Source organism: Microtus oregoni, unplaced genomic scaffold (genome assembly GCF_018167655.1).
Source record: "Microtus oregoni isolate MIOR12 unplaced genomic scaffold, Mior012 000001F_ref0000356, whole genome shotgun sequence".
In the NCBI taxonomy this organism is placed as follows: domain Eukaryota; kingdom Metazoa; phylum Chordata; class Mammalia; order Rodentia; family Cricetidae; genus Microtus; species Microtus oregoni.
In genome coordinates, this window is record NW_024543060.1 from 24,737,029 (window position 1) to 24,763,971 (window position 26,943).

General features: G+C 36.1%; 1 protein-coding gene across 2 annotated transcripts in view; it reads left to right on the forward strand.

The window, feature by feature from the left end:
* The window catches only part of Tdrd3 (tudor domain containing 3), a 145,417-nt gene extending 118,705 nt beyond the window's left edge, over positions 1-26,712 (forward strand). Inside the window, exons 13-14 of one of the 2 annotated variants that reach the window (XM_041670494.1) lie at positions 21,680-21,805; positions 26,462-26,712. In XM_041670494.1, the coding sequence (XP_041526428.1) occupies positions 21,680-21,796 (117 nt within the window). In that variant the 3' untranslated portion in view covers positions 21,797-21,805; positions 26,462-26,712. The remainder of the gene's footprint in view (positions 1-21,679; positions 21,806-26,461) is intronic. The other variant, XM_041670500.1, reaches the window with a different exon arrangement.
* The last annotated feature ends 231 nt before the right edge of the window (positions 26,713-26,943 follow it).

Consider the following 26,943-nt stretch of genomic DNA (forward strand, 5'->3'; position numbering starts at 1 on the left):
GAACTATGTCTAGTTTGAACTTAAAACATCCTTTTAAATTATGGACTCTGAGCTACATCTATGTTGTTCTTTTTAATGTTATCTAAAGTTTTTATGATGCTGTGATTGAACCTTTATCTGTGCATGCTTTAAGTACATTATTCCACAGTTGAACTATATACTGTTTTTAAACTCCTTTCTGTTACATTGATAGGACTGATTTTTTTTTCTTTAGCTATTACTCAACATCTTGGGTTTCCTTCAGGAGTTTGTGGGCTGTTCTTGAGCCCTTTACTGGAGATGTGGAAGCTGCCCACATGAGGGAGGGGTGTGATTCCCTCATAAGTATCTTCACACTCACAAATACAGAACCCTAAAACTGTTCATAATCCTTGAAACTCAGATTCAGCCATGACAGATAAACTAAATAGAATATTATGAAAACCTTGAGATTTAGCTTTGACCCAGGTATAATATTCTATAGGGGTGTTTTATGCCATCATTGAAATTATGCTATTTTCAAGATCTAAAAAAAAAAGTTGTATCAAAGTTTTGATATAATACATTGTGATCTCTTCAAATCATATTTAAAGACCTTTTCAAAGAGTTTTATATTAATCTGAAATGCCTTTTATTGAGCAGTGCAAATATAGATTGTATTGTTACTTTATGTTTCTTTTTTTCTGAAGGCAAGATACCTCCCACAGTGAAGTAACATGGAGGAACTATTGACAGCATGATGTCTTTCTTTCAAACTTATTTTAATGCTACTCCTCAGATTTGTTTCTAACTTTAATTAGAGTTTATAAAGCAATTTATGCTTGAAATTAAATATTAACATGTTTCAGGGTAGCATAAAATTGCCTTTTTTGAATATCCAAGTAATTCTAGAAGGAGTCATTACATTAATCTGTTATCACTTACGTCTCTCCTTTACTAATGCCAAACTAAAGTATGGGCTTATAAATATATTCTGTTGGTTAATTAAGGAGTTAATTTCTGATACTTTATTGTTTGCTGCATTTAATTTTAACAGTTTTCTTCAAAGCAGTTTTATGGGTCTTTTGGATGAAGGCCACAGGTGAAGGGACTGGAATTGTCAGTGTAATTCCCTTCCTTTTTGACACTGACTCAGCAGAGTAAGAGTTTGTGTGTAAATACTTTCTGTTTTCTTTGAAGCCATGATTTTACTGGTCTCAGTTCTACCAGTCTTTTGCAAATATATGCAGAATATATTTGCTGATTTGCCTAGAAAATCTAGTAAATAAATGAATTTAATGATATTTTTGTTATGTTTATTTTCATGTTCCTGAAGATTTCAACTCTGTATTGGGAACGTAACTTAAAAATATTAAAGGAAAATTAATTTTAAAGATTCTGTTACATGGGAAGAGATGATTTTCTTGAATTAAAGGAAAAATAGAATTCTACTTTTGTTTCTGGTGATTTTGGGGGGTCATTTCACCTACATCTGTAATAGCAAATAATATTTTCGTTCATTTTGCTGTAGGCATACTTTTTAAATTGGAATTCTCAGAGCAGCTTTCTGTCGTTAGTGATGTTGATGAACCCTGACAATATTAAGTAGTGCACATATGGTACAATGTATGTACTTTATTTGACTTTATGCTGTAGTGAGTTATCAGTAGTCCATTTCTTTTAAAGTTGTATGCAGTCATTTATGTTTTCTTATTTAATGTTATGCATACTTTCAGCCACCTTTGTTTTCATTCTGTTTCCTAAAGACTACATCTTTGATTTTTATCTTAATTTTTTTTAATCCTCTCGTAGACTGATCCCTGGTGTCTTAATTTCCCATACTGTAGTGAACCATTGATATTTATTAAGAATCATATACAGTAAGTTCTATCATCATATCTCTAGCAAAGAGTGGAGTTGTTCTATTTTCTTGCCATAATAAACACTGGTGCTGCAAAGTTTCTTATTCCATTAAACTTGGAGGCTACTGGCAAGAGTTTACCTATATTTTGGCCTGAAATCACTCTCTTAGTGGCCTGTCATTGGCTGAGAACTGCAATCAGAAGGGAAAGGAAATGCTTTAAAAGTGAGTAATATCTAATTGCCTTCAGCCTCATGTGATCTACTGTGTCTGAACACAATGGGGAGATTCTAGTTAGGCAGCTTAGAACAATCTGAGAGGCAGCTTAGAACAATCTGAGAAAGCAGAAGTCACTGCTTTGTTTCCTCAGGCCTGATCAGACTAGTTTTCACAACTCTATTCTGGGAACATTCGTACTTTAACAAATTTGGAAAATGTGGGTTAATTTAATTAAGCTTATTTTTTGATTACAGAACTTCCTTGATTTGATATCAAATTAATAAGCACTTGTCTACCAAGAGGAAGAGTTAATATACAGAGCTTCACAGACTTACGTGCTCATGGAACTCCTTAATTTCCCTTTGCTGAGAACCTGTCCAGAAAGTGTAAATAAGATAGTTGGCAGATGTCATAACTGTTTCCCTAGCTTACTTTTAAATTCCCCATCTATAAGATGGGAAAGATTCATCTTCAAAGTATAAGGTGACTTTTCAGATGTTTAATAATGTGTCTAAATATATAAAACCAGTTTCTTCCAACTTCCCAAGATTTTGTCTCCTGAAAATAAAGGACAGAATATATTTCTAAAACTGTATGACCCTTTTTACGTCCTTATGTTTTTAGGAATTGGATTTTATTGCATAAAACTGAAGCTTTTATTTTATCTATAATTATTCAGAACTCAATTTCATTTTATTTTATCTAATTCTGCAAATTTTTATATATTAACTTTAAGATTTTGCTACTTGGGAAGATTTCCATTGTAACATTCCTAAGAAGGCTTTTTCTGAAAACTTTACCTAGTAGTCCACAGTTTTATTTATATTTACAGTAAGGTATTTTCATATTTGTTTTTCTCCAGTAATCTAGCTTAAGATAAAGTCTGAAGCTATTTTGTTAAGATGGCCTTGGTTGCTAAATAAAAAGGTGCCCAAAGCACTTGTACATGGAGGGGAGGAATCACAAGAGATCAGAGCTTCTGTTCTCAATCAACATTTATGTGGTTCTTTTTATGATAAGCTAGTGTGTTTTCTCCCGTGTCTTCATATAGTATGATTTTGACTCATTAGAACTTGAAAGAAACCCTTACCCTCCACTTCTCAGGCTCTCTTGTTTTCCCCGTACCTTTCCTTAAATCAGATGAATGAAATCTCTAGAGTCTAATTTCAACATTTATTTGTAAGATCTTTTGAGGGTGGAAGGGTCTTCTTATTTAAAAAATTATCCCTTTTCAGATACTTAGGAGGGGGTCAGATTTTACTGTTGGGTGCAGTGGTAGAAATAAAAGGAATTGTGTAAATAATCAGCGATTGTATACCATAACTGCTGTCTCCTAAAGTTGGTGGTGTCAGAGTTTTAAGTCCATATCACAACTGAGTTGGTACTCAAACAGTGGAAGGGAGTTAATAATTATTGAGTAATTAATGAGGTTGTGGTATCAAAGACTCCTTCCTAGACACCAAACCTAAACATCACAGCTTCATATGATAGATTTTACCAAGGTCTGTGCTCTTTTTGTGTAAATACTTCTCTCTAAAATAGATTGGTTGTTTATGTGAAGTGAGAGATATATTTTGCTCTCTAGTGACCAGCTACCTGGTAAATATTGGTAAGACCACCATCAAACCAAACGGCACAGCCTGGCAGCATTGCTAGCCTGGTTCCAGGTTATACTTTTGTTACACATGCCATATGAGTGGGACAGCTTGGAGAAAGTAATCTTGGAAGCTCAACCTTGATTTTCTAAAACTCTGATTTTCTTTGATAATCTTTTCCTGCTATGTTAAAAATTATGCATAATATACTTTCTTTTCTCAGATGGTGTGTGTAATTAGGGTCAATCCTTTGAGTCACGATTTTAAAAGAGCTAATTATACAAAGCATGGCATTAAAAGTCAGCTTAACTTAGTAACTCTGTATGCTTCAAACTCGAAAAGTTATGACCATATAATCTTTTTAAGTATTGGTAATTATTTTTGGTACCACTTAATGAATGACTTAGGACAACATAATAGGTACTTATCTGAAAACACCTAGTTAAAGTTTGCAGTGATACAGAAAAGCTACAGAAACGTACTTTTTCTGATATGATAACCAAAAGAATGCTAGACTTCAAAATTTGAAAATATGAAACAGGCCTTAAACATATCAAGAACTCAAGATGGTTATAATTTATATTTGTTATCTCTTTTAGGAGCTCCCCCTCACTTATGTTCCCTTCACTGCCTCTTCTTCCCTATCCAAGCCTTTTCCCTTTATTCTGTTCTCTTTGTTATACTTCTCATTTTGAAGATATCAAGTGAATAACTGTTAGGTTCAGTACTTTCCAACTCAGAGAGGACTGTGCTTCAACTGGTGTCTGGTGAAAAGGGGTAATTGTTTAAGACTCAGGAAATGACTAACAACTTTGGGCATGAATACTTTGATGTCCCCAGTGTTCATTTGTATAAATGCTTACTTTGCCCTTGACCCCACTTGTCCTCAAGAATACTATCAGGGTCTGAAATGTGTTACTATTTGGTTCAGAAAGGTCCAGAAATGATGAAAAGGTGACCATGGGCATGGGCATAGGCAATTTGAATTGTGTCTTTTTTTTCTTTAGGACATTAGAAAATTAAATAAAATTTCCCCTTAAATTTATTAATATTTTGTTAGAAATGCAAAGATTAAAATGCACCCTCTTAAGAAAAGTTAATATATTATTCTCCAAGCTAGATAGTGGAAAGTCTAAATTTTGTTATAGAAATTTAATTTAAAAAGCAACATTTATTTTAAATGTAATTTAGAAACGAATATAGGTGATATCAAAACGATAATGCATACACATTTCTTTTGAAAGTACTTAATGTGGGCTATGAAAAAACTGAATGCATGGACTTCTCATTCTAATGATTATAAGTTAAATAGGACATAATCAGTTAGTGAAGATGGCTATAGGGTGATGAGCTGTCTCTCAGTGGGAAGTACTACTGGTAGGCTCCTGCCTGGCTCTTCATCAGTTTCAGGAACATTCTTACAATGTAATTTAAAAGATGTAACTGAACCTATTAAACAAAACATTGAGTAAACTGCTTTAAATTTTAATAGTAAAAAATAAATTTCTAAAGTGACAATTATTAATTATGCTTTTAGATATTTGTGAATTTTACATAAATAGAAAAAGAAATTTAGCCAAATATAACTTTGGCCATTACCTTTTATTGCCATCCTTGAGCCCAAGATTAGTAAATGTTTCAGATTCGCTGTGCGCTATCCTAAAAGGATGTGGGGAAAGGGTCGCAGAAAGAGTCAGATGTGTGCTCTGCTCAGCCTTTGAAAGAAGGGAAAGGGCAGGGCTGGTCATGGGCAAATTACTTCCACCTCCCTTTCTGCCCCTGCTTCAGCTCCAGGGGAGCTGGGAATGCACAGAAGGAATCAGAAGACCTGGGTTCCAGTCCCGGCTCTGCCACTTACTACCTATGTGACCTTGGGTAAGTTACCTGACATCTCCAAGTTTCAATTTCACTATAGTATGTTGTGAGGATTAACTATGATCTACATAAATGTGATTTGTAGCCTCCCAACATCTATACAGACAATTTTTATTACCATGGGCTTGGCTTCCTCCCTATTCCTCTGAAGTCTCGTGTTCTGACTTGTGCCTTCTTGAAGCAGTCCAGACGACTTCACTACTTTTGCTTCTCACCCTGCACTCTCTGTATCGGAACCATTGTTCCTACCTTCTGCATGTTTCTCAGAGTATAAAACTAAGTGGACTAATCTTCACGCTGGACTGTGGGACACTGCTATCCCTTCTCACCCTACTTTCACTTCCCTTTAATCATCTCCAAACTGCATGCTTAAGAACTCAAAGAGTAAATCTAGTGCATGAAAATTGAGACAGCATTGACGAGAAGGATCTAGGTAGAAGGAAGGAAGACCTTCTAATCCTGTTCCCACCTCTTTTGTTACTAGGCAGATTAACTGGGAAAACTGAAGCAAATGTTCTTCCTTTGTATGTTCTGTGCTCCTCAGAGGTCTCACTGGCATCCTAGATCCCTGACCTGAGGAAATTCAAGAAGTGTAATGCCTGTGTCTTTGGTCAGCCCTTTTAGGACTACATGGTTCAGCTTCCTTTTTTCGGAAAGTGCTGGTTTACCCTCCACCAACTTAATTGATAATGCTTGCCTTTCTGGGATTTCGGTTATGAAGGGTGAATGGAACTGAGGAATATGATATGCTTTCTTGATCACACACCTGGCTTCAGACCAAGTGATCCCTTTAGGTTTAAGGAAAGAGTGATGCTCTGTTTGGTTGACCGTTTCCCACAGTCTAAGAATGCATAGTCTGGCACTATGAATAACAGTAGCCATTTCCCATGGACTGCCTGCCATTAATGCCTGATTGCCATGCAGCACAGTAACACTCATATCATTATTAGATTAATTTTATTAAAAATTTTGCTTTTTTTAAGCCTTGAACCATTGACTTACACTTCATATGGTTTCTTGCTGAAGTAGCAGTGCCATCTCTTAGAACTAAGACTCAGTTACAAATGCAGATTGAAACAATAAACAGCACAGTTTAAATTTATCAATCAATGGAAAAATTTTAATGACACTCAGGCTGTCAAGGATACCATTAAATAGGAATGCTGATACAGCGCTGAAGGCTGTATAAACTGATAAGATCTTTTTTAACACCCCCACCCCAAGATAACAGAGCACTCAAATTTAAAGCCAGTCATTCTGTCCTTGCTGATGTCATCAAGGATCAGTAATAGAATTGCAGCACCATACAGCAAGAAACTGAAAGCTGTTTGTCTGACAGTAAAAAATGGTGAATTATTATCTGACAAAAACATCACAATGAAATCTGTGATATATGTTAACAATTTACAGGCCTGAATGAAAATATATCAACATAGTTGTTTTAAAGTAATGAAGTTACACGTAACTGCTGTGTATATATATTCTGTCTTACAAACTTCCTATAATTTTCCATTATGTCTTCAATTGGAAAAGTCAAAGCAAACAAGCTGAACAAGAATTCTTCTGTGACAGTTCATCCCTCAGTTTGTTTTTTTTTCCCATGCTTTCCTGAAGTACACTTGATACATGGACGAGACAACCTTTCTGTGTTTATTACGCTCAAGCTAGCCGGCTGCCACTCCTCCACTTTCCAGTGGACGTTCTCGCTGGGGCTCTTTAAAAAGTCTCTTCAGCCTAATGAGCAGATTGTTGCCCAAAGCAACAATTCAGTTTTTAGAAAATGCCTCTAGAAATAGTTTTCTAGAATTTTCTAGTACTATTAATATAACATTAACAACTTTCAGGATCCCATTCTAAGATTTTATTTTATGTGTATAAGTCTTTTGCCTCTATGTATGTTTGTTCACTACCTGTATGAATCGGCCTGAGGATGAGAGACAAGAGCATCAAATCCCCTGGAACTGGAGTTACAGAGGGCTGTGAGCTGCCATTTGAGTGCTAGGAATCAAAGCAGGGCACTCTAAAAGAGCAGCCATACTCCCAACCTGAGCTATCTTACAGCCCATACAGTAGCTTTTTGAGCTCATCTTGATGCCAGATATTAACACATTCAATAGCAAATGTTAAATGTCCGTGTCCATGTCTGTGTGTCCGTGAGTGTGTGTGCCTTGTGTTGAGTGGGGGAGTGCTGATTTAAATTCTGTTGTTTGCTATACTTATTGTTCCTTTGCAGGGGAGATATTTCAGTTAAAGGAGCAAGAAAATAAGATAGGAGCTATACTTATTGTTCCTTTGCAGGGGAGATATTTCAGTTAAAGGAGCAAGAAAATAAGATAGGAAATTACTTTTAAAAACTACTCTGTAGCTAGGTATGGTAATACATGCCAACTCCCTCCACTAAGAAAGCTGAGCTTAGTAGTTTGAGATCAGCCTAGGTAACATATAAAACCCACCTCAAAATCAATAGCAGTAAACAAACAAACAAATAAGACAAAACAGAAAACCTTTACTCTTATGAGGTATAACCTAAACTGTTGACTTGTCTGCTTATTACTGACTCTTTCATGAAGAGAATGTGAGAACTGGTAGCAGTGGTTCTCACCCTTTCAGACAGTTCCTCATGTCGTGGGGACCCCCAACCATAGAATTATTTCATTGCTACTTCGTAACTATAGTTTTGCTACTGTTATGAATCGTAATATAAATATCTGATATGTGGGATATCTGATATGCAACCCATATGAAAGCGATCATGGACCACAGGTTGAAATATAATGTAAGTTATAATCTTACATTATGGCCAGACAACTTAGAAAAAGAGCTTGTCTCAAAGACCATGCTATTGAATGTTTAAAACTTTTTAAATATGAAATATGGGAATTTTTAAATTACAAAGCTGATGAACCTCTCTTACTTAAGATGTACCAGGGAAGCACTTTCTTGAGTAAATTGAGGAGCTTGCTGGTTAAGTATATAGTGGAGAAGTGTTTGTGTTCATCTAGACTTCTGGAGGTAAATATCTTAGAATCTATAATCGTAAACAATTCGTTGTGAAGATTCTTTCTTTGGTGAATTTGACTACTTGATTTTTTTTTTCTAGTAGTCACATTCTTGAAGGAGTTAGACTCTATCTCAGCAGATATCAAAGAAGAAAAAAACTTTTACCGTGGAAGAAATTTGTAATAAAATTAGTATGTTTGATAAGCTGGTACGACTCGTTTCTGTGAAAACACTGCCTCAATGCTCGTTTTTCACTGGAAGAAAAGTGGACATGGTACTTCTCAAGTTCTTCCTCTCTCTTCGGTACTGTGTTGGTTATTAATGGAAGATTGTAAGAATAATTTTGTATAAAATGCAAAATAAGAGCTAGTTTGGCATTTATGTGTTGGGTTCGTAACCTCTGAAGTCACTAGGATAAAACAATAGACTAGTTTGGTTCAAACTAATAAAAGTAAAAGCGATTGTGCTTTATCTGATATTGCAAAGAATAGAACATTACATTTAGGAACTAATAACAATATCTCACTTTAAAGAATTAGCTCAGGCTAATTCATTTAGATGCCATAGCTGCTATGGATAACGTTGATATTTCAGGGTATCTTAGTTTAGTGAAAATAGATTGTGTTCAGTGTAGATAGCTTGGGGTGGTTTGTGCTCTGTGAGAAGAAATTTAGCATCCAAATGCTATGTCTATTTAAAATGTGAAGTTTATACTTATATAAAGCTTCCTAGAATTTATGAGATTCGCCTAATCTCTTCTAGCGTATTCACCCACTGCAGTAGATGAAAAAAAAAAAAACATGAATTTGATAATCTACCACAGCCTGTGCAAAAATCTCATCTGAAAAATAGCAATACGTTTTCATCTGAAAAATAGCAATAAAAATAAACTCAAGATTTTGGTGAGCTGCATAGAAACAGCTCGCTGAACATCTACTCAGTTCCAAATGCCTGCTCTGTGGATTCTTGATCACTTTCTGTTCCTCTTCTTGTTTTCCTTTAAGGCTTGGAAAGAAACAGTCTTTCTAACGTTGACCTCCTGCATGAGGGGGTCTGATGATCTAAACTGCAGTAGCAGCTACTGACTAGAGGTAGGAGCTGGGTCTCTGTCCTAAACTTCTCTTGGAGGAAAACCAAACAACATCTTATCCTATTAAACTCTTCTGTTTTAATGTTACTAATAAAATGAAGATCTTCATGAACTTCTAAAATGTATGTCTAAAATTCACAAATCTTTTAAAGCAAATTAATTTTTCTTGTAGCACATAGTCCTTTGACTTAATATGACTTTGGCCACAAAGTTATAAAGTTCATCTTTATAAACTGTTTTCCTATATGCCTCAGAAACCCTGCAGTTTGCTGTAGCTTTCATAAGTGGGTGGCTTCTGCTTTGGCTTCAGCATGATGTTTTCAGCCACTCATGCAGGAAGTGTACTTGCCCTTTGACAGTGGCAGGATTGTTGCCCATACCTGAGTTTGAACAAATTAGTGTTGAACCCTGAACAAGCTTTTTTTTTTTTATGTTGTTGTTCCTAAATCTTTAGTGTAGCTTTTAAGACTAATACGTTCTTCTTCAGAGATAATAAAAGTGAAATTTGAGTCATGGATTTTATACTCTGAAAAGGGTTATGAATTGTTGGAATACCACAAACTCTCTAGTCTCTGATTTATCCTGGAGTCTTATTGTTTTCCTTCTAGCAAATTGCCTTGTGTTTTAGATGTCATCATCAAAAGCTGCCTGTTCCTTCCTTTCCATCCACTTGACCTATTTGCTATGCTTTTAATAATTCTTTTTTTATATTTACTTAATTATTTTGAGGCAGAGTTTCATATAACCCAGAGTAGCCTCAAACTTGCTCTGTAGCTATGGATGGCCTTGACTTCTTGATCCTCCTTTCTCTGCCTTCTAGGTGCTGGGATTACAAGCATGTATTACCACTTCTACCTATTTACTATACTTTTTAATACATGTAACTTGTGATCTTTTGAGGAGAGTTCAAAATTGTACAAGGGAAAAAGATCTTTGTTTATAGATGAAGTGAACCCCTCCTCCCAATGGTTGCAGGCTGGAGAGATGGCTCGATGGTTCATATCACTAGCTGCTATTTCAGAGGACCCAGGTTTAACTCACAAAGCTCTATGCTAGCTCACAACAACTGTAATGCCAGTTCTTCTGGCCTACACATGTGTGGTACACATAGTACATACATACAAACAAAACAAAACACCCACACAAATAAAGATGATCGGTTTATCTTTATACTTTTAGGTGAAATCCAAGAGAATCGAGAGACTTCACACTTTCTTAACATGTTCATGCTTTCATTGGTTCTGGCATAGCTGGATGACAAGGGGGGAATGTTCTCATTTTTAGATGATAACAAGAACATAATGTGTTTAATACAATTGCATTTTTATTTTATTTCTTTGCATAAGATGATGAGCCAAACTATATAATAAGATCTCCCAACTTGTGTTGAACATCTCAGACATTTTTGGATGTGGAGTTATAGGTGGTTAAAGCGTGCTTCCTGGATTTCTGTAAACCTTAAAAAGCAAGTGGCAGCAGAATGTATTTGCCTTGTACCAGGAGAGGGCGGATGCTAATTTTCATTCTTTTAAGTTGAAGGAAATAACTTTGTCTTTTTTTAATCTTGAAAAAAATCTTTGATACCTTTTTCTCTTTTTAGTCATCTGTCAAAAATGACCAAAAAAATTTCCTTTAGTAAGAAAGACACTAAAGAAAACTGTTTACATATTAGCAGTTTTAATCAAGTGGGAAAATGTATAAATGTAAGTATAATGAGTTAAAATATGTACAGTAGAACAATGATAAACAGTGTTAATTTATTGAAGTAAATGTATCGTAGTGGTTAAGATGTGAGGCTAAAACTTCTTCTGTTTAGAATGGTTGCCACTGGAGCACTTTCTGGTCTCCCTTCCCCCAGCATAACTCTTGGTATACATTAATTAATGTAATAGGTATAAAGTAAATGTCAGCATTCCTACTTGACACTCTAGAACAATTGCAGGTATAGACTCTGAGCCATATCTAACTTGTCTAAAATCTTTGACTACTAAGTTGAGGGACTGGTGTTTAGATTTGGCACTTTCTGAAATCACAGAAATCCTACAGTTGACCTCTGAATAGGATTAAGTGATAGTCATCAAAGAACTTGTGTGTGAGCTTAATGAAACATATGTGTATGAGATCATATATATGTTCACCACAGTGGTAAGCTTATATTTTGATAAATTTCTCTAATAAGATGTCTTTTAACCAGTGTTAATTTTTACAGAGTCAACCGAGTTTTCTTATTTCCCTAAAAGATCAAAAACACAAGCAAGTTTTTATGTTATTTAAGTTCAAAAGTGAATATGAGTGTTGGAAGTATTAGCTGGTGTTTCTTGAGGGCAGGCAAGAGTTTCAGAGAGGGTAGAAAATCAGCCAGCCTCATTGTTTATTGTACTGTCCTTGCGGTAAGAGTTAATCTTCTACTGTGACATCTTGTTGGTTTGTGAATGCCCTGCAGACTGTTATCAAGGCTCAGCTGTATTATAACTACCCATCTGGAAGTTACTCTTTTGGATAGCAGTCCTCTAACTTCCACCCACTCTGCAGAAATGAAGGCTAACAGGTTACCAGGTGGCTATACCTTCTGTTGTTGCACAGTTATTCGTAATACACCAGTGAGAATATTGTGCCAATAGAGGGGTTATTTCTACTGCACAGTCATCAGCTGTGTTTAATGTAGAGCTTTGTGCTTACATTCAGAAAACGATCCTCTACAAATATGTAATGATTTAGATTTGGGAGTGCATTGTAAGGACTTCATTTAGTGTCAGGCACAGACTGAGTAAACTGTTTGAGCAACTGATAAAAGCTTTAAAGCAACTGCCTAATATATTTATCCATTGTCAGGGAGAAGAGAGGACTTTCTTCATGAGAGATATGCAGTCATCTTATGTTCAAGGCCAGTCATACTTGTAATAATATTCCGAGTACAGGTCATATAGAAAGTCAGTACTGAAATGCAAAAGAAAATATTCGCGGTGATAGAAATTCTAGAAATAATGGCATTTGACAGGTGACTCTTGTTGAAAGAATGAGGAAAGGTAAAATCGTCTTAGACAGTCTCATTTGATATATAGAGGAAGAAACAGACCCAGCTAGTAAACTCAGTCCGCACTCATAAAGTGCACCCTCTTTTGTAGGAGAAAAGGCACACTGCTGTGAAATCATCCCTGTGGTGATGCCCTGTGTTGTGGGAAAGGGCTGTGCTTCAGAGTTCGGCTGTGCTCCTGTGCACCCCTCACATCCTCAGTGACTGAACTAACTGGATGGGTGTTGTTAAACATAGGTTTTTATTGTTTCAGTCAGTAGTAATGATTATGGTTTGTGACATACACACATTGTTGTGGATAAATGGGCATTAATTTGGCACGATTCTTGAGGTTGTACCTACTTTAAGGTTACATTTTTTTTATTTTATCTGATAACGTCCTTAATTCTTAATAAAGAAGTGAAAACATCAGGAAATCATTTCCCCTCTCTGTCATATGATATTGGTAATTATATGAAGCATTTTCCATATAATCTCCTTTGTCCACCTCAACTTTGAGTATGTTTTAAAAGCAGAGATGTGACCCTTTAAACTGGACAAAGTGGTAGTAGTGTTTTTCTAGCTCAGTCTCAAATCTGTACTTAAGCCTTTGTAGCATACCGTATGTGTCTGATTCAGTTGCCCTCTTAAGGAAATTGCGTTGAGCTAAGTGTTTTACAATAAAAGCTAGATTGGTGTTATGATCTGGTAATTACTGATTTCAGACAAAGAGTTGGTTTTACTATTTTAATTCTGTTATATTAGCCTACTATTGTAAATTGTAAAAGTAATATAAATTATGGGAGTAAAATTGCATTTTATCACTTGACATAATTTACATGCTTTATAATGAGCATATAATAAACTCACTATAAAGTATGAATTATATGTTTAATGTTACATATGTAAAATATTATGTATATTTATTATTATGCATAATTATAAAAATTCCGGAATCTGTCTTCAGCTAACATATTTTGGAATGCATTGTTCTTGTACACATAAACTATAAACATCTACCCTAACATTTCTCTATGGACATAGGTAGACATATTTTCTTCTCATTTACCATTACTACCATATTTCCACTCCGAAATACTGTTTTCAACTCCTTTCTCTTTTTTACCAGCTGTATTTGTTAAAATTTTTGGGGTAGGCTAAAGGCAAGATGTTCGAAGAGGTTAGGCATGTGACTTCAATTTTGATTTCATCTCAAAATACTGAGATTTTATAAGATACTGTCTGTAACTTTTGGTGATCATTTTCAGGCATGCCCTTTTGCTAATTTCCTCCCCTTTTTTGTTCCTTTTCCTTCTTTCTCTCTATACATAAGAATGACTATCCTCCAAAGAAAGGAAAAAAAAATAAGAGAATGAGTTATAATGATAGATCTTTATGTTTTAACGCAGTTTTAAATTTATTAGCACATATTGTACAAATGAAATTAGCCATGTGTGTTTGTAGCTGTCGCACTTCTGAAATAGTTTGGTGAAAGGTTTTTTTTTTTTTTCATCACGTTGGCTTACATTTTCTCCAGATTTTCTCCTTTATCTACGTATTGTTAGAGTAGTGCACACTTCCTGTTTAGACTCCTTGGAAGTCTATAACCTCTTAACCTCCCAAGACAGTATGATTTAGAGAGATGCTTTTTTTTTTTTTGCAAGTAATAATTCTTTCATTGTGCTGAAGCCATCTGTACAAGCATGCAGCATGGGAACTTAAGATATACGCTCAGGTCTTGAGAAATACTTGCAGAGTGCTAGCTCCTACTGCTGTTACTCTACAAAAAAAAAAAAGAGTTAATTGTATATAACGATTGCTCACACGCACACACTCTCCTGTATTTCCAGCTCCAGGGTACCCACTACCTGGACTCTGTGGGGATCTGCACTCACATCTTCAGATATCTGCACACAGGGAGACATAATTTTAAAAATGAATTATGCTATGTCAAATGGGACTGTGATTTCATTCATATAGAGGACACAATCCAGTCAGATTTAATTAAAAGAAGCCATGAGTAGGATGGTGGTTGCCAGGAACCAGGGCTATGTTAAATGAGGAGACCTTCAAAGGGAACAAAGTTGCAGTTGTACAAGATGAAAGAGTCTTGGCGCTGTATAGCCTGGCGATGACAGTTCACACTTCTGTATTATGTGCTGTGCTGAGTGAAGGGCTCCTCAGTGTTCTCCCAAGGAAGAAAACAGGGACAAAGTCAGCAAGAGGTGATGGATGTGGTGATTGGCTTGTGGTCATTTCACAGTGTACACATATGTAGTTTTCTTCAGTGTAGATTTTAAATATGTATAGCTCATTTTTCAGATATACCATAGTGAAGCATTAACCTCAAAAAAATAAGCTACTTGGGATTTAGTTCAGTGGTAGAGCGCTTGCCTAGCAAGCACAAGGCCCTGGGTTCAGTCTTCAGCTTCAGAAGAAAAAAAAAGCTACTAGAAAAATTTAAAGGAAAACTATACAAAGCAAGAAATAGCTGTGAAACACCATTTTATTCAAAAGAGAGACTTCTTGATTGTATAGTTGAAACATGGCTATTAAATGCTGTGGTGGAAATCATTCTGATCCTTAGTTTCTTTTAGAAAATGGTGAGATGAAGTATTTCAAACTATTATTGTAAACATTAAATAAACATGAAATATGGCAGACTGGAGCAGAATAAACATTCCCTTTTTCTTTTTGTTAATTTTATAGACTTTATTATAAAAACATATTGCAAATAAATAAAAATGTCACACTCACCAAAATTAACAGACTCCAAGTCTATTTCAGTTATGTGCAGAGATAGTTTTGAGTGGCAGAGGGCCTGTGACTTTATCATTTAAATTTACTACTCCTTTTAAAAAGCTGCTTTTCCTGTTGAAGATACAGAGCAACCTTTTGATACCTAGTTGAATTTTCATGGGTATTTAAACTGCCCAAAGCAGTTTACTTTGCAGTAAAGGGAAAATCCTGCTGGTGTTAAGAGTCAGGACAGTGTTTAATAATACTGTATTTGCTTTGGCTGTCACTCAGAAAGCCATGTTAAAATGTTGTTGTCTTTAGATTGTGCCTTAGATTAAGACGCTCTTAGCTATGTATTCAGATGATTTTCTTAAATCCCTATAGATATATCGATTTTTAAATAATTGTAGAAAATATAAGATTTTTTTTTGGTTTGGGATCTAGCTATCTATCATTTATTTTGGTTAATTGAGAAAAGCATCAGTAGTTCAGGCTGGCCTCCTACTTGCTCCATAGCTGAGAATGGCCTAGATTCCCTGCTTCTACCTCCCAGTGTTAGGATTATAGGTGTTCTACACTATGCCTTTACTAGGAAATAAAGTCTTTAAAAAGAAAAAGTCAGAATTATTCAGTGAAATGGTACACAGTCCTTTTGAGATTCTTTATTTTCTCAGAATGAAAACAGTATTACATTGTGTCATAGATTTAGTAACAGTTACTTGGTAATTAGACTTCAAATCTGAGTTTTCTTTTTTTCTTAAGTTATTGTCCCACCTTCTCTTCTACCATAAAATGTTATGCTTTAAATAAAATAGTACCAGATATGGTACATAAAAATGGAAGAAGAGAGACTAATTTCCTCCCATTTCATTTTAAATGGTATTTATTTCTCTACCAATTCTAAAACCTAAGCTAAATCAGTCTTATTATAATACTTGTTATATTTAGTTTTGTATTATAATGCCTATCCTTATATATTGTTGCATCTATGGGTTTTTTCAACTTAGCTGAACAAGGTGAGTTCTTTTTAACAAATGAAGCAACTAATTAGGGCATAGATTCTCTTCTCGGTGAACATCCAGAGATGTTGCTACAGTTCCTGACTTTCCTTATATCAGCCTCACACTCCACCTGTAGTGTATGCCAAAGCCAAACTGGGTTGAGTTTGTAATATTAATACTTTTAACACAGGCTCCAAAGCTAGGTTCACCCATATGCACAGCCACTCTTACTAACCTGAGCCCACCTGTCTAATATTGATATTAACATAAAATTTCCTTTGGAAAAAAAAGAGTATTACATTTGTCCTCTAAATTAGAAACAATATTATAAAACATAAAATATGCCCATAGTTTCTGTGGTGCCCTTCAGAGTACTGAAGTGATAGAAGTCTGTGTTACTGTGCGTCAGTGTGTGGAAGCCTATCAGAGGGGAGCAAGGAAGGTGAAGTGGACTTGTGCCCTCGTTCGGCTTGGGGAATTAAGTGCTTGAGCAAATCATAACTCCTTAGTTTGCCATAGGAAGCATTCTTTACAACAACTTTGCCCTATGATTTGTGGTTCTGGCTGTCATGGGCCTCGGTGTTCTATTGTAGAACTACAAAAGTTAGAGTAGAGTATAAGATTCAAAAGCTTTTGATACACAAAAGGTTGGTATTGATAGCATGCAACTGTCATGGGCACAGAGACTACCCACGAACCTCAAGAAATAAAAGCTGAGTGATCTTTGGTTTCAACTTTCAGCTGTTCTAATACAATAGAATATTAGTATAATTAATATATAAACAGATCATTTATAGTATTTTAAGTTCTAGCATTGCAATCAGTTGCATAATGTTTCATAAAAAACATTTCCATCCTTATAATGATTGTTTGCTTATGTTTCATATACAACCTTATTAGGGTATTTCTATAAATATAATCTGATCAGACAGGCATTAAAAAGTATAGTTTCTTCATTTATAAAGTAGTTTTTTGTGTATGAATTATCAAGAGATGTGTACTCATTAACATTATTTAACATAGCCCAAATTTCAAAGATTGTTAAGTATGTTGAACTTCATATGTGATTTATTATATCCATTGAAAAAACTTCCAGTAACTTTTAGCATGATTTTTCCATGTTCTGTGATTCAAATATGTGATGTCTTCAGCAGTAGGATCTTACCATCAAGTTTTGGAGGGTAACCAAGAAGATTGGCAATAGCCTATAGTGTTTGGTGGTCTTTGGAATCTCACTGGCCAAGGACTTCAAAAGAAGTAATTCATTTCTGACACTGGGCTTTTATTCATTAGCTGGTTTCTTCTGGGCCATTATTCCCCTATTACAGCACAACTCTACTTCAGTATCTTAGATGTATGTGGATAGGTATATTTTTAGGAAGCTTTTATAGTAGATTTCCAAGTGTAAAGTAGATTGACTTTTTTTTTCAGAAGTCTTTAGTATTACTTATCCCTTCCAATTTCCCTCTTCTACCTTTCCGTCTTCTCCTTCACCACAATTTACCCCTTTCTGTTCCATATTTTTTTAAACCTTTTATACTAGTGTCTTTCTGCCCTGCCCATGGACCCTTTTTTATTTTCTGACCTCTGTCGGTATTCCTAATGAAACACGTATCTAAAAGATTCAAAGCTACCATCCATGAATGAGAGAAAACATGAAATATTTGTCTTTCTGAGTCTGACTTATCACACTCAAGATGATTGTTTCAAGCTCTATCCATTTACCAATGGATTTAATAATTTTGTTTTTCTTAATATCTAAGAAATATGCCATTGTGTAAATATGTGACATTTTCTTTATTCATTCATCAGTTAATGGGTGTATGGTTTCCAAACTGTTGTGAGTAGTGCAGCGATGGCCGTGGCTGAGCATGTATCTCTCTATACTGATTTCCATAGTGGCCCTACGAGTTTGTACTTCCACCAGTAGTGATGAGTGTGCTTCTCTGCATTCATAACACCATTTGCCATTGTTTGTTTCTTTGGATCTTAGCTATTCTTACCAGGATAAGATAAAAGTCATGTCCCTGATGGTTGAGGATGTTGAGCATTTAAAAAAAAGTGTTTATCAGCTGTTTGTGTTTTATCTTTTGAGAACACTATTTAGGTCCATGCAAGCCTATTTTTAATTTTTTTTTTTACTTTCTTGATGTTTAATTTTTAAATTCCTTTATATTCTAGGTACTAACTTTTCTCTCTCTCTCTGGTGGATAATTTAGTAAAAAACTTTTCCCCTGCTATGTGTTGTCTGTTCACTCCAGTGACACTGTTTTTACTGTGCAGAAAGACAGCGCAGCTCCTAGCGAATATTCATGCTCCCCAATTTCTCCCTTAGATGCTTGTTCTTAGGTTTAACCGTATTTCACCCAGTGGTCCTGGAACAGAGACCATATGATATAAGCAGGTTCCAAACAGTTACTTGTGGGTTTCAAGTGACCAGTTTATAGTGAAGTTTCATAGAGCAGCTCACTTACAGATGGAACATCTGTAGTTGGATATGTGTTCACCAAATAGAGCAAGAGGCCCAAGATAATATGCAGAAAAGATTTAGTTGTAATTTTTCAACTTTTTATTGTTGGAGTTGTTATTGTCATCTTTGTGTTGGTTATTTTGCTTTGTTTCAAAAAACCATTTGATTTGTGCTTGTCAGACTAACCAGTTTTGTGTCTCTGTGTGTGTGTGGGGGGGGTGAATATGCGGGAATGGGTCTGCTCATGAAAGAGTTCAGTGGGCTAGTGAATACAAACACGAAAAAGGACTCAGTTTGAATAGCCATTCTTTGAAACCAGATTTTATTTTTGATGACAACTGAAGTGAGGAAAGCAGTATGAAGTCTCAAAAGTATGGGTGAAGATCACATTGGGTGTTTCTGTCCCATGAAAGTTCTTCCAAGTCTTATAACCAACTTTGCTGAGAACCAGACACAAAATGGTTCCCTCCAGAACTTCCTATATTGAGCTCTGTGGCTTTGGAAAATTATTTTATCTTTCTAGGTTGACAGATACGTCCATCAAATCCATAGGGATGGGCTAGATGGTCTTTCAGGATGCTACTGGCTCTGATGCAGTGGCAGATTTTTGTTACTGTTGTTTTAGTTGTTCACTAACTATGAAATTAATTTTTTGAGTTTTCATTTGTAAGAGAGTTTTAAAACCTAAAGGGAAAAGATAGGCTAGAACAAAAGAGATTCATTAAAGACAGGTCAACACCACTCCTCTATTCAACTGAACTGTGTGCTGTATGAAGTGGATAGGAGTGCAGGCAACTTTCTTCCTGCAGACTGCAGTGCGTGTTGCATGTAAGCAATGTTTGCCCTCAGCTGCACTGCAGAATGAATTTAAAAGTTAATGAAAGCAAAGACTGCACCTTTGACAGTAATTGAAAAGTAAGCTATCAGAATCTCAGTTTTTGACTGCCACTTTGTATAAAAAATTGTAAAGACATCAAATTATGTGAAAGAAATTTTATGGTTGGTCATATCTATAACACTAATTGGCTCTAGTGAGTATAGTCTGAATCTTTTAAGCCCAGAAGAGAAAGCTTTTCCATAGCAGTATCATTTTATTAGGCAGTTGCTCAGCACATGCAGTGTCCAGCTTCTGATGATGTGTTTCATTGTAAAGCAAGGGCTTTTCAGATGTTCTCCAGCCAGTTATACAGCCGGGCAGAGAGAAAATCAACATTCTGTTCCAATTCCTGCAATAATTACCTCCTCTTTTAAAGTGCCAGATATATTTTCATCCTTTTCAGTTAATATGCAAAGCCTTAAGTGTTGTCATTTGTCATAAAATTAAGTATATCTCCTTTTCAAATTTGCTGTAATATTTGGTAATCATCATTCAGAACAGTGATCAGAATAATAAAATGATAGCTCTCTCCTTTCCCAGGAACTTTTAAACTTTTATTCCTATATTTTAATTGCTGTGCCGAGTTCGAGATCTGAGACCCCTAAAGAGTTTGAGATTGTCTTTTGAAAGGGCTTTGGGGGAAGGCGAGCTTATCAGACATTTCTCTAAAAAGTAGCTACTGAATAACTTCAGATGAAGTGTTATATTTCTCCTTGAAAATGATCATTAATTTTTGGCTTATAGCATATTTCTTTCCATGGAAATAGAGACATGGAGATTTAAACAGCAGTGTTTGAATTCAAACTAAATCTGTCTTAGTTGTCTTAGATCTGTAGTCCCAGACTTCAGTATCCTTTCTAAAAAGTGTACAATATGGTTCTTCCTTTTGAATACTGTGGAGGATGTCTAATAATGAGAAGAATGCTCATGCCTAATATTATCACTGTTAAATAATAGGATTTCTTTTGGTGGAACATCTTAGCATCTTTCTGTTTCCATCATGTAACAGTATAGTAGGTCAATGTGTAAAAATTCAAGGACTGTAGCTCAGGCTTTCTTATAATTCCCTGTATTATTAGATTCAAAGAAAAGTTTGAGGAAAAAAAGATTTTATAACTATGAGGAGGAGGGAGAAAGAATAAATTTCCAAAATCATGCAAATTATTGTACTCTGATAATTTAGTTGGAATTTAAACTCTACTCAGTAAAAAATAGATTCTATTTCTTGCATAAATAAAACTGAGAGTCAGTTTTTTTCCACTTTTGATAGAATACCTAAGTCACAGATGAATTAATTTTTAAAAAGTACAAAAAAATCCTTAGGGTGGCAGCACTCAGTAAGAAACCGTGTGTGTGTTTTTTTTACTCTATTTTGTTGGCTTTAAGTACTTTTCAGATGTTATAATGAATGATACCTTCCCTGCTCAGCCTTTAATCAGAGTCTCCTAATTTCCTTGTGCTCTTCCTTGAGTTAGTAGATCTACCCTCACAGAGAGGAGGACAACGGAATAAATGCTTTACTATGCTCTCTCTTGCATGAAGCTTTTTGTCTATTTCAATTGCATAACCCCACCTCCATTCCAGTTTATTATTTTCTGTCTGTACATGTGAGATTCTTAATATTGAAGATTTCATCTAATTACGTTAGATAGTTGGTGAATGTTCTCTGGCTCTTCAGCTCCTCTTTGGTGTCTTACCAAGACCTCTTTCCATAATAAACACCCAAAATGTATTCAGAAGTCCAAATACTCAAGAAAATTGTATTTGATACCCTGCGTGTTCCTTACATTTCATCATTTGACGTGATAGTCATGCTAATATTGACATTGTTTCCTCTAATACCTCTGCCTCTCACCTTTATCCTTGCCTCGCTCTGTTGACAGCTTAAGGAGGTATATTAACAGGAAGACTATAAACCATGTTTAACTTAGGAAAGTTGGAGCTACTTTAAATACACTAAACCATTATTCTTTGCAAACAGGAAGAAGAAGGCACCTATGACCACACCATTGAGTTCCGTAGAGGAGGTGATGGCCAGCCACGACGATCCACTCGGCCAACACAGCAGTTTTACCAACCTCCTCGGGCTCGGAACTAATGTGAAAAGGTAAAGATGACACGGTGCGGTAGTTTTCCTGAAAGGAAAGATGAATTTTGTGTTCAATAAAGCTCAGCTTTCGGAGCTTCATGCAATTCAGCTTTCAGTTGACATTATGACTTGTTACTTTTCTACCAGCCTTTCCCACAAATTCTTCTAGTACACCTTTGCTCCATACCAGTTGTCTTAGCTACTGTTCTGTGTCTGTAAAGAGACACCATGACCAAGGAAGTTTTAAAAAGAAGCGTTTAATTGGGGGCTTGCTTGTAGTTTCAGTGGCTTAGTCCATGATAGTCTTGGCAGGGGGCATGGCAGCAGGTAAGCATGGTGGTGGAATAATGGCTAAGAGTTGACATCTGATCCACAGGTGCAGGCAGAGAGAGGAAGACCAGACCTGTTAGGGGCTTTCCTGTGTACTTCCTACATTCTCATTCTAAACCCACACCTCATCCCTTTTCTCTTTCCTGATTTCTAGCAGTTGATGCAGTTGTATACTCAAATCTGAAGATGTAGAACTAGGATCTACAGATATGAGAGAACAGGTCTTATTTCTGAGTGCTTTTGTGTTGCTTCATGCAGTTTAGCTTATTTCAAAAAGAGGGGATGTTTCACAGTGTGCCATCAAGAGTCAGAGAAAAACACCATGACTGCTTAATGCAATGCGATTTGGAGGCTGTTGCTGTTTATCTAGAAGTGTTCATACTAGTTTCAGAAAGAATGGCTGTGTGAAAATCATCCTCACTGGTGAGAGAGCCCACAGTCAGGAGGAAACCAGTCTTGGGCATCTTGGCAAAGTCCTTATTTCTTAACGTGCTTTTGGAAGGAAATGCTTTTGCCATCTTTCGTTATTAACCTGTCTTGTTACTGTTTTCATTCGGTCGTGCTGGTACTTTTGGACAGTTCAAGATAAATTTCCCATTGGGTATTTACCATCCTACAGATTATTCTGAACTTGAGTATATTTTCTTCCGTTGACTTCCAAGATTAATGAGAATTTTTCAGGAACTCTTCTCAACTCCTCGGTTTAGCTCTTAGTTCTGCTAAAGTTTTTGGTCAAGCTGCATTTTTTCCCCTGATGAGTGACCAGCTATTGAGTCCTTGAGGCACAGATAGTGTGGATTGAGGTGTAATGTTAGTGGGGGTGGGGGAGGGATGAATTTCAAAATTTAAAGGGGGGAATAAATTATCTCAATAATTTTGTGTTGATGTAAATTGAAACAGTACTTTAAATATATTGAGTAAAGTATCATTAAACATTTTAAAAGCTTGCACCTCCTGATATTTCTGCTGAAAACAGTTCCTGTGCTGTCTCTCCTTCAGATCCCAAAGCTTGTTCAAGTTTGGTGCTCCTAACAACATTCTAATATACATACAGAGCTTTTCCTTTTCTAACATTTAGCTTCATATCTGATAGTCTGTCTACAGGGAAAGCCTAATGCTAATTGACTTCTGAGCTATGAGAGCAAGCCAGTGTAGCACTTTTCCTTTTATCATGGCCTTTTCTTTGCACTCAGTACAAGGCCATCAAACAAACAGTCCTCACCCAAACACACATCAAAGAGGAGTTGCTTTTTGACTCTGGGAATTTCTCTGTAGTGCAAGAACAGCTTCTTGTGATTTTTTTTTTCTTAAGCAGAATGAAAGTATGTACAAGGATTTAAGGAACTTCACACCGTGGAAGATTGAGTCTGCATTCTTAAAATAAGTTCCTTGTGCTTACAGCTAAATGTCACTTTAAAGTGAATGAGAAAGGTCGTCTTTCCAGCTTCTGGGGATTTTTAAGTCCTTTAAAACAGGTTTTAATGAAGCTAAAGGTTTTCAGGAGGATGTCTCATTTCTCAGAGCTGCCTTTTGGGTTGACGGAAAAGGATAGGACCTAACAGGCGAGACACAGGGAAGCCAGGGCAAGGTGAAGTGTACCCAGATGCAGAGGGCTCAGTTCTCTCAGCCATCCAGTAGTTTCTTTCATGTATTTTATATGTTTGGGTTCCATGGAAATTTTCCTTTGGAGAAGAGTACACTGCTTAAAAATACATTATACACCATAGCCCTGAGGTAACTTGGCTTAACCATATCAAATAGTACAATGGAAACATTTCCTAATCAACTTACATGTCATAATCTTACTTTTTATAGCCCCTAACTTAAAACTTTCATCTTGGATGCTGCGGTGTCATTCTTGGAGAGGCCATGCAAGCTTAGCACATGACAGACCCTAGGTTCAATACTCAGCAACAAAATAAGATGAATAAGGCAGTCTTGTTACAAAATGGAAGACTTTTTTTTTTTCTCATTTCCTTTAACTTTCTATTAACTTAAGCATCCAATAAGATACACATTGGTAGTCAGCCATTTGACTTTTCTCAAATATAAAAATTAAGCTATATATGCTAAAGTATTTTTTCTCAAAAATTACTTAGTATAGTGAGAACTACTTTAGGCATTTCTGTTATCACTCCTAAGAATATAATTTTTTTGTTCTTTTTTTATTACTTTATAAATAATACCAATCAAAATTTCCATTTCCTCCTCTCCTCCCACTTCCCTAAGAATATAATTTTAAAGGCCATTTATATTTTGGGTATGTTCTGCATGTATTTTTTACACTCTCTGTACAGCCCCACTTCTTCCCTGCTTCTCCAGTGTAGAGACACACCGGTCTCATTTGAGTCTAGTACTAAGGTCAGCACTGCAGACTAACAAGGCAGGACCAAGTCAGAGGGCCATAGGGAAGAGTGAGAAAGATGATATTTGAGGGGAGACAGTCCCAAAATCTGAAATTCTAGTTCCTGAGCAAATTAATTGTTCTGTGCAGTTTGGAAATGTGAGTGGATCTAGAAAACGGAATGTATACACATTCTTTAGACAGTCATGCCGACTAACCTTTGGACAGTAGGAGGAGTCTGTGGTGTGACTTAGTCCTAGGAACTGCATAACTTCACAGGGTACTCCAGGGAATGCACTGTAGGGTGGAGTCTGAGAGCGCTGCAAAGGAGGAAAGGTGGAGAGGTGCACACTGCAGGCCTCAGCAAGTGACTCCTGGGGGCTGCAGTAGACCGGGAAAAGTAGGTATTACGGGTGCTTACTGATGCTTTTGTTACAAATTGAAATTTTCATGTGATGTGTTGGTACAGTTGTGAACTTCTGAGTAAGAATAAGAAGACCTAGCTAAACTTGAGAATATTGCTATTGGTTGTAGGCAGGATTGGGGACCTGGTCTCCACTGCTTGAGTAGTTCAAGTTACATGCCTGGCTGTGGAGAGAGAGAAATTGTAAGACAGATTAACTGGAACTCTAGTGTTATGAGGACTAGCAGTATGGACTGTGAACCCATTCTGAACTTTGATCCTGGTGTCTTAATGGAAGAAATCTTGAAATGAATAGCTGCTGTAGATATTACAAAAATGCTGTGATTGTGCTTGTTCACTAAGGTTCAGTTTTAACACTGGTTTTTGCTAATAAAACTTGTGTTTTTAAACGTAGGTTTTTTTGGACAAGGTTGCACAGCATTTTTTGTGGAAGCTTTTATATTAGGATTAGGAAAATAATCTTTATAAACATAACTATTGGCCTGTGATACCAATAGAACTGGCACTATGTAAGAATAGCAGTATCCAAAGCTCAAGATGGTGGGGTGGTTCAGTGGGTACGGCACTTGCCACACAAACATGACCACTTGAGTCTGTTTCTGGAACCCACATAAAGAAAGAAAGAACGTACTCCACTAAGTTGTCTCCTGACATCCACATGTATGTCATAGTGTAAATGCTGTTTCTCCATCATGAACATACATAATTATTTAATTAAAAGCAGCATCTTGGAGCTCAGTTTGCTAGTCAGGAGTCTCCTTGCAAGACTTAGGAACTATATGTTTGCATTGGTGGGTTACTTTTCCCTGCCCAAATATTTTTATTCATAAAGCTAACCTAATATATCTCCTACTATTTATCTCAGCTCCTGTCACCACTGACTTTGGTGGTTTCAACACTGTGTGGTACCTAGTGTTGGAAAGATGGCTCAGCAGCTAAAAGCACTTGCTGCTTGCTCTTACAGAGGATTGAGTTTAGTTCCCACACCAATAATGGGAGGCTCACAGCGCCTGTAACCCCAGCTTCAAAGATCTAACACTCTATTGTATCCTCCAAGAACAACTACACACATGTGTGCAAGCACAATATGCACATGTGCATGCAAATAAATAAAAACGAATCTTTATAAGATACAGTTACTAAACAGGGTGGGGAACAGGTAGAGGGAAGGGACAGAAGACAGACCAAAGTAAATGATAAATGACCTGGGTGAACTAACCCAGTCCAGAAATGTACTAAGAAAATGTTGAAGTGGGTCGGATAGGATGGAAAGCCCATTTGATTGACTGCCTCCCATCTAAGTCTAAGAGCCATCACCCAGTCCAAGTTCCTGAAATTAGTACCCAGTAGGAAAGGATCGAGCACCACCAGAGGTAGACTTCCAAAAGGAAAAACATTCTATATATCTCAAAAATTGAACTAGGTTGTTTTGTCAGATTTATTCTATTTGAGATTACTGATACTTATATGAACATTTTACTTTTTAAAAAAGTTCAGTAGAGTTATGCCTTAATAAAGTATAGAAGTGGTACTCTGAGGTCCAGGCTTATTATCTTCCCTCTCTTTTTTTAAACAGATGTTTTTTTTCGCGAAGGAAGAAACTGCTGACTGAAACATCCTGGAAGCCCATTCATATATTTTTTTTTTCACTTCAGAACAAGAGCCACCATGCTGGATATGATACTTAGAGAATTAAGAGCAGTTTGTAGGGAAGATTCAACCTACACCAAGCAAGGGGGCAAATACTAAGTTCAATAGAGAAAATATCTTTATAATTGGAGGGAAGAATTTTTCTTCTGCCATCAATAAAACCATTGTGTTACTAAACCATTGTGTTGTACTGTTTTACTTGACTGTTACTTTTCTTGATGATCTGGCATTAGCCCCATACTTAATGCCTTCTAAGGAATATCTTATGGAAGCCTTTCCCCATAATTACATAATACACTGACTGTGTAGCTTACCATATTTCATATTAAAAGAACCTAAAGCCAAATAGAAATTATTAGTATGGTAACAGCTGTCAAATATAATAGAAGAATTGAAAAGTTAATATTT